We start from the raw sequence: 16140 nt of genomic DNA, 5'->3' as shown, positions 1-16140 counted from the left end.
TTTCCATCATTCCAAAGTCCTCGCGATGTTCCTTCCAAGTTTGCACCCCTCATCCTTCATGAACTTCTTCCAATAACCGAAGCATTTCGGTCGTAATTTCACGGACCACTTGCAAAAGTTCAAGTCCCCTTGTGCCTCCCCAAAATAACCGGCAACGAGAAAGTCAATCAAGTGTGCTTCGATGACGAAGTTTTCTTGAAGTTTTTTCTTTCTCGATAAATCCTGCATCTGGCAACACTGGTGGTGCTTACTTTATTGTTTGAAAACACTGGAAACATGCAAAGTTGTGACTTTTTGCTTGTTTTTTCGATAAATTGGTGTGGTTTTGAGTTTGCCATAATGGCCGCCATGATAATTTGACAGTTTGCAGAGAAATCCCACATAATCCAATGTTTCGGCTATCGATCACTCTCCTTCCTAGAGACGCGGTGTAATCTTACATCTAATAAAGATAACTGGAGTCAATGCGATTACATTCCATCCGTGGAACCCAATTTCGGTAGGTGAAAATGGCATGAAATAAATCACGTTCCTTGCCGGCATGACACATGATATCACGTACGGCAAAATCGGCGGAACAAATTCGGAAGGAAGCCGCATTAGCGTCGTAAAAGTGACGTTTCTCACTAGCGTCATCTAGAGGGTGCTAGGGCAACTAAAAATGAAAAAATAGCTTTGTCTTCTTGTCTGTGACATTATCGATCGATATTCGATTCATTTTCAACAGATGGCGCCACCATCGGTTTAAAATTATTATTTTCAGAATTGTAAACGTATGTGTGAGTGTGAGTGCGTTTGTGTGATGGATGCACTTAATTGATGCAAACTGTGCACTCCACCATCATCATTCTCGCGAGATATGCAAATATTGGGTTAGCAATTAACACGTTTTGCCTCCTCCTTCTCCTAATTTTCAGATGAGTCCCTCACCTGCAACGTGTGCGACCGGGCCTTCCACTGTCACCGCCAGCTGGCGTCCCACCAGCAGAAGAAGCGACATTTTGGGTGAGTTTTGCAAGTCTGCAGTTGCACTGGCAGTTGGTCGATTTGTTTGGTTTGGGGAGTGCATTTGTTTGATATCCAATTTGCTGAGCTAATGAGTTGAAATATTTGAAATTGTGTGGATATTAGTTGTAAATATTATCTTAGCTATCGCTCAAATCATTCAAAAATGACAAAAATGACAAAAAATTAAACAAATTTAAACAAATTTAAACAAATTGAAACAAATTAAAACAAATTTAAACAAATTTTATCAAATTTAAGCAAATTTAAACAAATTTAAACAAATTTAAACAAATTTAAACTCATTTAAACAAATTCAAACAAATTCATACAAATTTAAACAAATTTAAACAAATTTAAACAAATTTGAACAAATTTAAACAAATTTAAACAAATTTAAACAACTTCTAACAAATTTAAACAAATTTAAACAAACTGAAACAAATTTAAATATATTTAAACAAATTTAACCAAATTAAAAAAAATTAATTAAATTTAAACAAATTTAAACAAACTTAAACCAATTGCAAAAAAAAATTAAACAAATTTGAACAAATTCAAACAAATTTAATCAAATTCAAACAAATTTAAACAAATTTAAACATAGTACTTTTAAGAGATCGTTTGACGATTAGTTTTCTTTAGCTTACTTGTACTTGTTACCCTTTATTTGGATCCTTTGTAACTTTTCTAAATTTTCTAAAGTGTTTTCCTTGACTTCCTTAACAGTGTAAACTAACAAGTTGTCGTACCCAATAAACCAACAAATTACAAACAAAAATTAAAAATATTCAAACAAATTTAAACAAATTAAAACAAATTTAAAAAAAATAATTAAATTTAATTAAATTTAAATAATTTTAAACAAACTTAAACAAATTTAAACAAATTGATACAAATTTAAACAAATTTAAACAAATTGAAACAAATTTAAACAAATTTAAACAAATTTTATCAAATTTAAGCAAATTTAAACAAATTTAAACAAATTTAAACAAATTTAAACAAATTTAAACAAATTTAAACAAATTTAAACAAATTTAAACAAATTTAAACAAATTTAAACAAATTTAAACAAATTTAAACAAATTTAAACAAATTTAAACAAATTTAAACAAATTTAAACAAATTTAAACAAATTTAAACAAATTTAAACAAATTTAAACAAATTTAAACAAATTTAAACAAATTTAAACAAATTTAAGCAAATTTAAACAAATTTAAACAAATTTAAACAAATTTAAACAAATTTAAACAAATTTAAACAAATTTAAACAAATTCAAACAAATTTAAACAAATTTAAAAAAATTTAAATAAATGTATAAAAATTTAAACAAATTTAAGCAAATTTAAACAAATTTAAAAAAATCTAAACAAATTTAAACAAATTTAAACAAATTTAAACAAATTTAAACAAATTTAAACAAATTTAAACAAATTTAAACAAATGTAAACAAATTTAACCAATTTAAACAAATTTAACAAATTTAAACAAATTTAAACAAATTTAAACAAACTTAAACAAATTTAAACAAATTTGAACAAATTTAAACAAATTTAAACAAACTTAAACAAATTTAAACAAATTTAAACAAATTTAAACAAATTTAAACAAATTTAAACAAATTTAAACAAATTTAAACAAATTTAAACAAATTTAAACAAATTTAAACAAATTTAAACAAATTTAAACAAATTTAAACAAATTTAAACAAATTTAAACAAATTTAAACAAATTTAAACAAATTTAAACAAATTTAAACAAATTTAAACAAATTTAAACAATTTTAAACAAATTTAAACAAATTCAAACAAATTTAAATATTTTTTTTACAAATTTAAACAAATTCAAACAAATAAAAACAAATTAAAATATTTTTTAACAAATTAAAACAAATAGAAACCAATTGAAACAAATTTATTAAAATTTATTTGAATTCAAACAACTAAAAATATGCAAATTTTAACTAATTGCAATTTTAATTCAAATTATAAAGAATGAAATTAATAAAATTCTAAAAAACAGAAAAAAATACAAATCGAAAGACAGAAGATTTTTAAAATTTAATAAAATGTAAGTTATCATTGAATTTTAAAGATATTTAAATCATTTTGAAAAATATTACAAAAAAAAAACATTTTAAGCAATAAAAAATCAGGTATTTAAAGATATTTATAAAATGTTTTATTTTTTTATAATAAAAATAAAAAAATATTTTTTTAAACACGATTTTGAATAAACAATAACAAAAATAAAGAAATAAACCTGTTTTCAAAAAAACAAATTTGACAAAATTAACAAAATTGACAAAATTGACAAAATTGACAAAATTGACAAAATTGACAAAATTGACAAAATTGACAAAATTGACAAAATTGACAAAATTGACAAAATTGACAAAATTGACAAAATTGACAAAATTGACAAAATTGACAAAATTGACAAAATTGACAAAATTGACAAAATTGACAAAATTGACAAAATTGACAAAATTGACAAAATTGACAAAATTGACAAAATTGACAAAATTGACAAAATTGACAAAATTGAAAAAATTGACAAAATTGACAAAATTGACAAAATTGACAAAATTGACAAAATTGACAAAATTGACAAAATTGACACAAAAAAAATAGAACTGTTTCTTCCAAGTTTCTTTATTTGGCAACACTGTCAACAAAAATCATTTTGATGATTAGATTGTTATAAATCATTTTTTTAATTTTTTTAATCCTTTCGCATAGTGAGCCCAAAAAAATAAAATAAAAATATTTTATTCATCCTAGTTGGAAGATGAATTCCACTAAGCCACAATCTACAAGCTCAAGCAGAGCTTTCCAAACCCCCACTTGAAGGAAGATTTTCAATTCCATTCCAGACATCTCTTTTCAATTTCGCAACTTATGTGGTAAGAGATGAGTGCGGAGCTTTGCTTACCACCAAAGAGATGGGACCCAAACACACACACACACTAGACTCTTTGAACTACTTCAAACACATTTCAGCAGATCAAAATGTACAAATGTTTTTCGAGAGTAGGAGGGTGGGATGGTTTGGCATCGAAATTCTTCGAAATGGAGATTCCTCAAGTAGCACCGATGCCGAAGCCAAATCCTCCAAAACCACGCACATTTTCGTGCTCCCCCCTCCAAGGCAGGCATGCAGGGTGGTGGAGACACGCGGTATTTCACGGGAAAGTCACGTTCCGTAGCTTTCCATGGAATTTGACGACAATTTGCTCATTGATCTGCAGGTGTCCTTTTTCGTTAAAAATAAAAACGACAACAAAAAAACGCTTTTTGATGCCCCATTTCCTCGGTGCCCGAAACGTGACAAAAACTTCAACGACTTTGTTTTCTTAATTTGTTGAAGCTGTTTTTTTTTTCGTTCGAGAAACTTTTGGTCACGTTTCACCGCACTGTGAAGCTTGAAATTAAGCGCGCTCCGTTTTTTTTTAACGCCAGCTTAAAAAACAACAAAGCTTCCAATTAGTTTTTAATTGTTGCCCGGTTGGGAAGAAAAAAAAAAGCAGCAGCTTCGTTTCCAAATAGTTTGGTGCTGGTACGTTTTTCAAGGGGACGTGGCCAGTGACAAGTTGGGAAATTGCTTCGTTTCCGAGGAGGAGCAGTTTTGTTCGATTTCGAGAGCTTAATTGCAAATTGTGCTTGGGATTTAATTGGAAATTCATTGTCAGTCGAAAGGGATTTTCAATTTCCTTTTTCAGGTTCATGTTTTACTTGCTTAATTTATCTTTCAATTTCAGTATTATTTTTTCTAGTCAGTCATTTTATATTAAATATTATAAAACTGAAGCAGGAAAAAGAAAAAAGAAAATTAACTAAACTGTTCAGGCCGTTTCAAATATTCCACAAAGTTTTTGAGTTTCACAAAAAAAAACCCGATTTAATCCCACCTGGGGTGAGATAGAGCCTTTCTTACAAAAGGAAGTTAACGGCAGTTGATTTTTTTTTTATTTTTTTTTTTCAAAGAAATAGCAATATAAAGAATGGTCCATTCATAATACAATTCGAAACTCAACCATATTTTTTCATATAACTGAAAAGCGCTGGTTTTTGCCCCATTTGCCATGGCCGGTTGTAAACTGTGCTCGCACACAAGCATTTTCGATTTTTTAAATCAGAACACATTGTTTTTGAGACAGAGAATTAGCTCACAATTTGCGATGTTCGTAATGTTTTCTGCATATCGCTAAATTGTTCGTATTCTCTGAGTGTTTTTTTGCACTTTTCAAAATATTAAAAATTAACGAGAAAACAAAATAATTCCGTCTTGCTCCAATGCGTTAAAGTGGTTACAAAATGACTGGCAGAAAGTGTTTCAACACCCGAGAATTTGCCGTGTTGTAAACAACGATGTAACGGTAAAGCCGCATAAATGTTCTTGAAAGCTTTGAAACGCCTACTGTAATTCACTAAACTGTCATTTAGGCGTTAGGCAAAATTGAGAGCTTTCAATAAGCAAGCATTTAGGCGTTTTTGGGATTGGGAAGCATACAACGACTGAGCGCTCGGTGGGACTTCACTACGACAAACGCAAACGTACCGAATAAACCACCTTGGTGCGCTGGTACGATGAACAAAAATACTAATACACAAAAAGGCTAGTACCGAAGCTAGAAAACCAAACCCGCGATGTGCGTTGTCACTGGCACATGGGAAGCTTGAACGCTTCCCAGAAATTCGTTCGCTCAGAGTTCGATCAGAGAATGAGCAAAACAAAAAAAGAAAGGCAAAAGAATGAGCATGAGGCTTCAGAACAGATAGCTGCTTGCGTCTAGTTTGCGTTAACTGAAGCTTAGCATAGAAAATAATGATAGGCGATGTGTGATGAACGAGCAATCGATAAAGCAACTTGCACTAAAAGGGGGTAATCTAGTATCAAAACTCTATACGCGCCAGCATTGCTCGCGTCTGCATGTGAAGCTCAACTTGGCAACTTGTCGACGAGGCGACGAAAATCGATCGTCCATGATTTTTTGCAGATTTTTCGAATGAATATTTCTCGAGAAATGATTTGGGAACGAAGCTTGATTTGGCGTCGGAGCCAAAAGCAAACACTATACCTTTCTTTAGTAAGAAAGGCAAAAATGGAAATTTTCTAAAATCTGAACGGTAAATCCAAATGAGGTCAAATTTGTTTCAGAACATCGAGTATGGTCTAGATTATGATGTGGAGAAAAAAAATTAGATAAAATGCCAAAGGAATAGTTTTGGCATTTGGTGAAAATTGGCTTTTACCTTTTTTAGGGGTTTTTCCCCCTCACAGTGAATTAGTCCACAAGCTGTAAATCAAAAACCACATTACCGACATGGATGAAAATTTGGGAGGATGTAGGGCTGGAAAAATGCATTTTTTTGGACAAATAAACGATTTCAATACTTCAATTTTCGACCGAATTTTCATTTGAAAACCGCCTGATTTGGTGAAAACACACTCCGAGTCCCCATAAAAAATGGATAAATTCAAATTTGGTATGGAACTGGTTCAGGTTCAGCACATCCCCTTTCAAATGCGCCCAAGAGAGCTTAAATCCATAATGTGGGCTCTGAGAAACCCCCTACCACAAAATTGAGCACTTTTTTACCACACACGGACGTCACGCGTGCTCTACAGTAAATTAAGCGCCAAAATTCGGATATTGGAGGTAGACGAATTCTGTCATTGTCAATCGATCGGGCGTCGAAAATCGATCGTCCATGATTTTTTGCAGATTTTTCGAATGAATATTTCTCGAGAAATGATTTGGGAACGAAGCTTGATTTGGCGTCGGAGCCAAAAGCAAACACTATACCTTTCTTTAGTAAGAAAGGCAAAAACATATTGTTTGGAAAAATACCAATGTTTTTATAATTCACAATAATAAAAAAAATTGAAATATCTGCATACATTAAAATCTGCATGCATCTAAATCGAAAATTATTGGATTTAAAAAAAAAACACTTGAATATTTATTATTTGTAATTAAAGTGTAAAACTGAACGAACATTTAAATGAATATTCACAATATTAGAGTTTTTTTTTTACTAAGACCGTTGCAAATATTTTTTCATTGGAATTCAAAAAAAATTAAATAGTTTCATGAATTTCATTTAAAATACTCCAGTTTTAATAATTTGATACCTAATATAAATGTCAAACGTCACGAAGTTTTGGAATAAATAATTACAACAACATAGTTTTGGCATATTTTTTTTACAAAATTCAATAATTTTGAAATAAAAATTTAGTTACAATTTTTGATTTTTTTTTTATTTATAATATTAAGATTTGAAATACTCAAAAGTAAAGGACGAAAAAAAAATCCACGTCGCTTGAAGTTTCAAATCATCACATTTTTTACATTTTCAAAAACACAAGATTGAAAAAATAACAGTTTTGGAATGATATTTTGTGAATATCATTTTAAAATAAACTGAAATAGTGCTAACACTTCAATTTATATTTCAAACGATCAAATTACTGAAAATTATTTTAAAATATGGAGTATTTTCATGAAAATAAGATATTTTATAAAAATATAAACAAAAACAAAAATTGAACAATCTTTTTAATAAACTAGAATTCTGTGAAATCCTATGTAAAATTGATAAAAATTTCAACATGTCATAAAAATTGAGTTCAAAATCCACAAAAAGCTATCAAAATGTTGACATTGAAACAAATATTGAAATTTTATTAAATTTGAGTAAAAAAAATCAAAGTTTTGAAAATTAAATCACACACAATTCCAAAAAAAAAAAATTGAAAATATGATTATTTCAAAAAATATAGTTTCTGATAATATTCAGTATTTTGTGAGAGTGATTTTATTACGCGACGATTTTTTTTGACAGAACATTTTATATGGAAAACAGCATTCAAAATGTTCACAATGATTTGCACATAATCATAGTTTCAACATTTAAAAAAAAAATTAATGGAAATGAGTAAAAATTCCAACATTGAGAAATCCCAAATTAGAAAAAAAGAGTTTTTTTTAAGTGTATGGTTTCTGTTAAGTATTTTGTAAAAGTGAGTGTTTTACGCGGAAAAATCATTTCAAAATTTTGCGTCGTTTGTTTTTAGAGCATTTCAAGACATGATTAGGCCAATGATAGTTTAATTTCACATTCTTTTCAGCCTCATCCCCTAAATACTCCAAACTTTCAAATATTCCCGGGCAGACGGTAATAACAAAATTCATGCCATTTCAATAACAAATTCTGTTAAAATAACAAAAAGTGTTATGGAATCTTCCTGAAAAATCCATTTCTGCATAATGGTTTAATAACGGTTTATGTTATCATAACAAAATTTGTTATTTGTTATAAAAACCAAAACAACTTTGGAATAACATTTTTTGTTATGGAAGAATAACTCCAACTGTTATTGGGATGATCGTATTAGTTGTTAATAACAAAGATTTGTTCGAAAATAACTAAAAATGTTATTAGTTTGTTATTACAATAACATTCCAATAACAAAAAAATCATAACGACGAATAACAAATCTTGTTATAAATAACGTAAAATGTTATTGGCCTAGTATTTTCAAATATCAAAAAATGTTATTCCCAAGTTATTTCCGTCTGCTCGGGTTATTGAAACAAAAATATGAATTTTCACTAAATTCCTGAAACTAAACTTTACTAAATAGCACCTTTTGGCCTCCCTTAACCCGCTATTGCCCAAATTATTTACTTTACTTCTTTTGTTTGTTATTTTTCTTGTTCATTTTTAGTATTTTGATTTGCATTTATCTTGTTTATTTTATGTTTGTTTTTGATAGTATTTGGCCTATTCGACCACCTCTTATCATAACCTTTTGATTATCATTTTTTTTTTTTTTCAAATTTTATCAATAACTTATTTTTTTTTTTTTTTGCTGGTTTTTTCACATTTTCTGCTATATAAACATACCATTAATATTTAAGTTCTCTGGGACACTACACAAATTACTGCATACAAAATTGACCCCTGAAAAAATGACATTTTTGAAAACATTGGCAAAGCCACAAAAATAAGTTCAAACCCTAAAATTTTCTTAAATTTTTAGGGTTCTTCTTTCCAACACTTGAAAGATCAAAAATTTGTTGAAAATTGATTTTTGGCGAATTTTTAGATCGAAGCCTAGAGGCGAGGTTAGATTGTAGAAAGTTAACAAAAACTTTAAATTGTTTTTTTTTTAGCCTTATTTGAGTGATTAAAAAAATTAGGTCATATAAGGTACATACAGTTTTTAACAAAGTGTCTGTCTTCCCTTCAAAAAGTTCAAAAAATCGTTTAAAATTATTTGAAATTTAAAAAAAACTCGAAATCAAAGGCAAATAGAAGTGCAATCTTGTTAAAGCAAACTGCATTTTTTATGTCAATTTTTGCATGATTGTTTTGTCTTAGTTAACTTTGATTTTGAATTCAAATGGAAGAGCTGATAAATTATGATGTTACGCATAAACTAAGGTAAAATTATTCAAAAAAGTAGAATTATTCAGCCAGAAAATTTTCAAACTTCAAAAATAAAACTTTTTTACTGTGTACACTAAAATTATTTGTAATTGCCTGATTTGTTATGTAAAAACCATTTTGAGGAAATTTATTATCACAATCTCTCGTTACTGTTAACTAACAAATTACTTGAACTTTTCACTTTTTAAAATTTAATATATTTGCATTTTTTTAAATAAATGATATGTTTTATAAAATTGGTAGTTTGTAAAAGTGTTTATTTCTTCATTAGGTTGCAAAATTTGATGTTTTCAGCACTCTTTATATTTTTTCAGCTTGAAAGTTCCTGTTAAACAAATGTGTTTGATATGCTGAGAAGTTAATCATTTTGCAACTCATTTTATAATCCACTGTAAAGAAGCTTACTAATTTTCTGCAAATCACCTGCACTCAACAAATTCCAACCCTCAGAACGTGATCCCACGTAAGCTTTTCCCTCTCTCCACCATTTTTTAATCACTTTTTCACTTCAGCACACCTCCAATATCATGAAATCTTATGTGACACGTAACTCAGCGATGCTTCTCTCTCTGCCGGGGCTGCGTAATGAAAATAGTTCCCAAAGTATTTCAATTTCACAAACCCATCTTCTTGGTTTGGTGCATCACGAGACTGACGGGGGTAGAAGGAGTTTAAAAAAAACCTGCTCCGATGATATCCTGGAGAAGATGACTTCTGCGAACCATTTTCTCACGCTCTTGCAGTGGATAGTGGGAGCAAATGGGATTATTTAAGGTCAAAAATTTTAATTAAGTTAAAATATTTTAAATAATTTCACAAAATTAAGCTTTTAATTTTTTTCAAAAATCCAACTTTTAAATCTTCAAAGTCTGACTGTCCCCAACAAAATTTCCCACCTCCTTAAAGTTCTTCGCAGAAGAAAATTCGTGATATTATGCGCGATTTTTCCTCCCCCCTCTTCCCAAGGAAAGCACACCTAGGCGTGCAGACTGACTTTTGTGGAGTGCCACAAAGTCAGAGTTCTTTTTTTGTCTTCTTCCACGTTGGAGTTCCTCGGAGATCCACAACTAAGAGGACGAAAAAACGGAGTCTTTTTTTTTTTGGCTGCTGACACGATGGTGGAAAGATATTAGCATGCTACTGTGTTACCCTTTTTGTCCCGCGTGAGCGCGATTTTCCGGGGACGGGGTGGATTTTTCCGGAAAGATTTTTCTCTGTTGTAAGGGATGGGAAGAGTCATGAACGGTGGTTGTGTAGGGAGATTTTTGGGAAAAACAGTTAAGTTAATTATCTTGATAAATGAGTTAAAAATTAACTGAACTTTCAATGTTAATCTTAACAATAACAAAAAAAAAACAAGTTAGAGGTTTTTTAAAACTTAGGAAAAAATAATCCTGAGAAATTTGCAAAAATGTTAAATAAACTATGATTTAACATTTAAATTTAAAATGATGAAAAATCTTTCGAATTGGAGGTATAAAAAATACATACGCAAATATTTTTTTACAGTTTAGGAAAATTCTAATTTTTTTTCAATAGCACATTTGCCCTTTCGATTTTTCAGCAGAAGCAGAAGAAGAAATATCAATGCAAAAGATTTTTGAAATTATTACAAACGATTTCTGTATGGTTTTACAGATCATCATTAAGATTTATTTATTATTATTGAGTATGAGTTCGGTTGTTCTACTTAATTCTGTGAGTTTTCCCAAGTTTTGAAAATACATTTTCTCGGCATTTTTAATAAACAACATGTGATCAAAAGGCCGAAAGTAGAAAAAATGTAATAATTATGGAAATGGAAATGATGTCCAGCCATAAAGCACAACCTGTAACTTTCTTCAATAAGAAGCGATAATTATTTATTTCTGTTAGCTTTTTTTCATTTCTGTTAGCTTTTTTCATTCTTTCTTGACAATTAGTTCTTCTTTCAGCTTTCTTGTGATTCTTTTCCATTCTATCAAACATGAATATTTTTTTGATTTGAAAGACTGCATTGATTCAGGATATTTTTATATTTTTTCCTAATTCACAAAAAAAGAAGACATTTTATTTTCCATTTAACGCTAGGGGAACAGAACTGCTCAATTTCCCGGGCAGACGGTAATAACAAAATTCATACCATTTCAATAACAAATACTGATAAAATAACAAAAAGTGTTATGGATTCTTCTTGAAAAATCAATTTTTGTATAAGAGTTGAATAACGGTTTATGTTATCATAACAAAATTTGTTATTGGTCTGATTTTGATTGCAAGCCAAAACAACTTGAGAATAACATTTTTTGTTATGGAAGAATAACACCAACTGTTGTTGGCATGATCGGATTAGTTGTTAAAATAACAAAAAATAATAACAAAGATTTGTTCGAAGAATAACTAAAAATGTTATTAGTCTGTTATTACAATAACAATCGAATAACAAAAAAATCATAACGACGCATAACAAATCTTGTTATAAATAACAAAAAAAAAATTATTGGCCTAGTATTTTCAAATATCAAAAAATATTATTCCAAAGTTATTACCGTCTGCTCGGGATATAAAAAAAAACATTTCAAACTACTGTTTAATAGATTTAATTGAATGAAAAAAAAGGTTTGACAAACAAAATTTTGAATGTTTGCTTTTTGAGTATTTTTGATACACCTGACTCAAGGCGGTTTCAAAAGCACATAAAAAGCAAAAAATGTACCCTTTCTTAAAAAAACACTAGAAATAATAAGAGCTTTGTACAAATGTCTTTGTCATATAGGTCATGTGTAACAAACCCACCAGCACTTTTTTGATGTAAATTACTAAAATTTCACAGGGAGATTTTTTTTTCAAATACACACATTTTATTTTTTATATATTTTGCTTACAGTACAGTTTCCACAATTTACTGTATTTTTTGGAAAATATTAAAATTTTCATAATTTGAGTATCAAACGACGCAAAATTGGGCAAATATTTTCACAACACATGAGTTTTGAATGTTAAATACTGTCATTTTCACAAATTTCTGTATTTGAGTGTAAAATACTAAAATTTGCACAGATTTCGTTATTTAAGCGTAAAATACTAAAATTTTCAGAAATTTCCGTTTTTTTTTCTTTTGCAAATACACTAATTTTTGAAACTTGGAATGAAATTTTCACAACACTTGAGTTTTTAGTGTATAATTGTATATTTTCACAAATTATTTGGAAAATACTGTAATTTACTTTATTTCCATAAGGCTGATACAAATAATTTTCAAAGTTTTTGTCCCTCGACTCTGGCTGAGGTCGAGGTCGATGTAAAAAAAAAGATATGAAAATTTGAATAACAAGCCATAGTCTAAACATTTGAATAATACAACGGTTTTAAAATGCATTTTAAACTAGTTCAGTTGTTTTGCAATAATTAGTTTTCAAAAAATGGAAGATTTGGGTAAAACAAAATTCAAATTCAACATCGAAAATTTTCAAAATTTCTATAGATTTTTGAAGAATTTATGGGATGTTGGAAATATGGGAGACATTGGCTATAATTCTATGAAATACCTTCCAAACTTTTAAAAAATATAGTGTTTTAGAATCGAGATGTTGTCAGCTATCCATTGCAGTTATAGTTACATGATTTTTTTTACAAAAATACATATTTTTCCTGTGTTTTGAAAAAGCTATGTTTCTCAAAAATATATTCAAAATAATTTTTATTACATCAAATAATCGGGATTTTTCAAACATTTCGAAAATAATTTTAAAAAAATGGATTCAAAAAAAATAGATTCAAAAAAATCGTTTTTTAAAAAGTACTCAACATTTCAGTCATTTACAATATGGGTATCAAATGATCGTGATTTTTTGATACATTTCGAAAATAATAACAGAAATTTTGAAAAATACTCAAAATTTGATCAAAACTACATATTTTTGAAAAAATACTCAAAATTCCAGTTTTTTACTTTTCCATACAAATATGGCAGCTGTCCATACAAAAATGATGTATGAAAATTCAAAAATCTGTATCTTTTGAAAGAATTTTTTGATCGATTTGGTGTCTTCGGCAAAGTTGTAGGTATGGATATGGACTACACTGAAAAAAAAATGATACACGGTAAAATTTTGTTTGATGATTTTTAATTTTACTTTTTGTCACTAAAACTTGATTTGCAAAAAAAAATATTTTTTTTTTCATTTTCTGATTTGTTTTAGGGGACATCAAATGCCATCTTTTCAGAAATTTTCAGATTAGGCAAAAAATCTTTGACCGAGTTAGCAAAAAATTTTCAACTTTATTTTTTTATGTGAAATCGAATTGGCAATCATTTTTTAGGTAACTTTTTTTGAAGTTATTTATTTTTAGAAATTAGTGCTCATGTTTGCCCACCCTCGAAAAAATTTTTTGAAAAGCTGAGAAAATTCGCTATATTTTGCTTTTTTGATAAATGTTGACTGCAAAAACATTCATTTGATACCCATATTACTGAAATTTGGTAATGATTTACACAACATTCCATTGTTGTGTGAAATATACAAAACATAATAGAAATTGAAATATTTTTTTCGAAAATATTCTAATTTTCATATCGAACAACGCGAGTTTTGATAACGATTTAGGAAAATTTATTTTTTTGCGAATAACAGTTTTTTTTTTTAAATACTCTAATATTTATATCGTGAACATTAACACCTTATGTAGCTTTTGAAATTCTTATAATGTTCGTTCTTCATACTGAACTGTTTTTGCCAATGAAAAATTATGCAAAAAGTTTTAAAACAACGTTTAGCATGTATTCGTTTTGAAAAAAAAAACATTCAAATGAAAAACAGATGTGAGAGACTGTTTGAAATTAATTATTTTTTGTTAAATACATTGCTTAACATTACAAATACCCAAAATATATTTTTTTTAATTTACCTCATAATTTATTTTATAAATTAACCCAATCCTCTAAGCGGGCTTCAGTTTCCAATCAATTTGCGCTATTTAATAAGCATTGGAAAAAAGAAATCTTGAAATTTAAGAAAATTCTAGGGTTGGAAGTAAAATTTGTTTAATGTGTTTTAACCAATGGTTTGAAAAATGTGTTTTTTTCTGGGGTCAACTTTGGCTGTTTTTTCCACTAATATTTTTTTATTATAAGGCCGATGCAAATATTTAAAAAAGTTTTTGTCCCTCGGCCCTGGCCATGGTCAAGGGGGGGGGGCAAAAAAATAAAAAAATATAAAAAATTTAATAACAAGCCATAGTCTTCACATTTCAATGAAAAAAGTGTTTTAAAATGCATTTTACACTAGTTCAGTTGTTTTGCAATCATTAGTTTTCAAAAAATCTAAGATCTGACAAAAACAAAAATTGTATCGAAAAAAAAGATTTTGCATCGAAAATTTTCAAAAAATCTTAAGATTTTTTAACAAACCCAAACATGCTAAAAATGATTTTAAACGCAGGAGAATGTATTTTAATTTGATTTCAGCTGGTTGCACTTGAATTTTCATTGAAATTTTGAAGTTTATTGTAAAAATATTTTTTTTGCCCCCTGATTTTTCGGGCCAATTTTGAAGGGGGGGGTGACAAAAACTTTTAAAAATATTTGTACCAGCCTAAGTAAAAATAAATATGCAGTAATTTTTGTATTGTCTCAGACTATGACTTTAAGCATTTTTAAACCATTTAATTGAGAATGGTTCTAGAGTAAAAAATGTGATAAACATGCAAAAAGATGTCAATATGGCTGAAAAAAAAGCATTTTTAAAAACAGAAGAAAAGTTTTTAGTAGACACAAAAGTTGCTCAAAGTGACCTCCTGAATACGGGAAAAATAAAAATCTTCGAAAAAAAAAATTGGGCAGTAGAGGGTTAAAAACAATCTATTTTAATATGATAACAATGTGATATTTTGAACAATTAATTGTAAGTTAACTTACAAGAATAAAACAGTCCCTGTAAAATACCCCCAAATGACAACCCACGTCAAATTTGCTAACCCCAGCAAGCCTTGCACTAAGAAGCTTTCCGCGCGCGTGCCAGATGATGACAGCCGGGAGCTTTTCATAACACACAACCACAAGCATACCAACGCACAAGCTCGCGCGCTCCTTGGTAACCTTGGCAATAATTTCATAACTTACATAACATTGCGCTGCCGTGGGTACGAAATCCGCCGAAAACAGTTTCGTTCTGTGGCAATTCTATGGTTCAAGATGCTATTTCAAAGGTTGAAGAGATGTGTTTTTAGTGAATTTTATTTTGTTTAAATTTTCTTTTTCTTAGTGAAATTGTCAAAATTACTGTTAAATGTAAAATAAAATTGAAATGTGAATGGGTTTTGTTAGAATCATCATAATGATTTACTTGGCAAATAATGAATTCCTGATTTACATTTTAACAGCTCAAATACCCCAAAGATAGAACAAGCAGACGTGTTATCTTTCTTGAGCAAACACAATCATGCCTTAAAGATGCTTGAACGTTCTTTCTCTAAAAGCTCGCCAATAAAGCTACACATTGATCACACACAATGCTTCGACATGAAACACAATTCTCGGAATAATTCTGAACAATAAATACCTCTGTGGACTGGGCTGACTGGGCCGGGGTAAACCAACCTGAAGGCTTCAACCAGAAGCCCTCAACCAGGCAAATTCATTTACCCTATCGAGAAACGAGCCAGCTGTAATCTGCTTATGGCCAGGCTGG

At 29.1% G+C, this 16140-nt stretch overlaps 1 protein-coding gene across 1 annotated transcript in view; it reads left to right on the top strand.

Moving 5' to 3' along the window:
* Positions 1-775: 775 nt before the first annotated feature.
* LOC120428512 (uncharacterized) overlaps positions 776-16140 on the top strand; it is a 29819-nt gene continuing 14454 nt past the window's right edge. Inside the window, exons 1-2 of the mRNA XM_052707458.1 lie at positions 776-785; positions 918-1005. Of these exons, the coding sequence (XP_052563418.1) occupies positions 776-785; positions 918-1005 (98 nt within the window). The remainder of the gene's footprint in view (positions 786-917; positions 1006-16140) is intronic.

Source organism: Culex pipiens, chromosome 1 (genome assembly GCF_016801865.2).
Source record: "Culex pipiens pallens isolate TS chromosome 1, TS_CPP_V2, whole genome shotgun sequence".
NCBI lineage: Eukaryota > Metazoa > Arthropoda > Insecta > Diptera > Culicidae > Culex > Culex pipiens.
The sequence above is the reverse complement of the archived record's forward strand: the minus strand, read 5'-3'. Positions and strand labels throughout refer to the sequence as shown.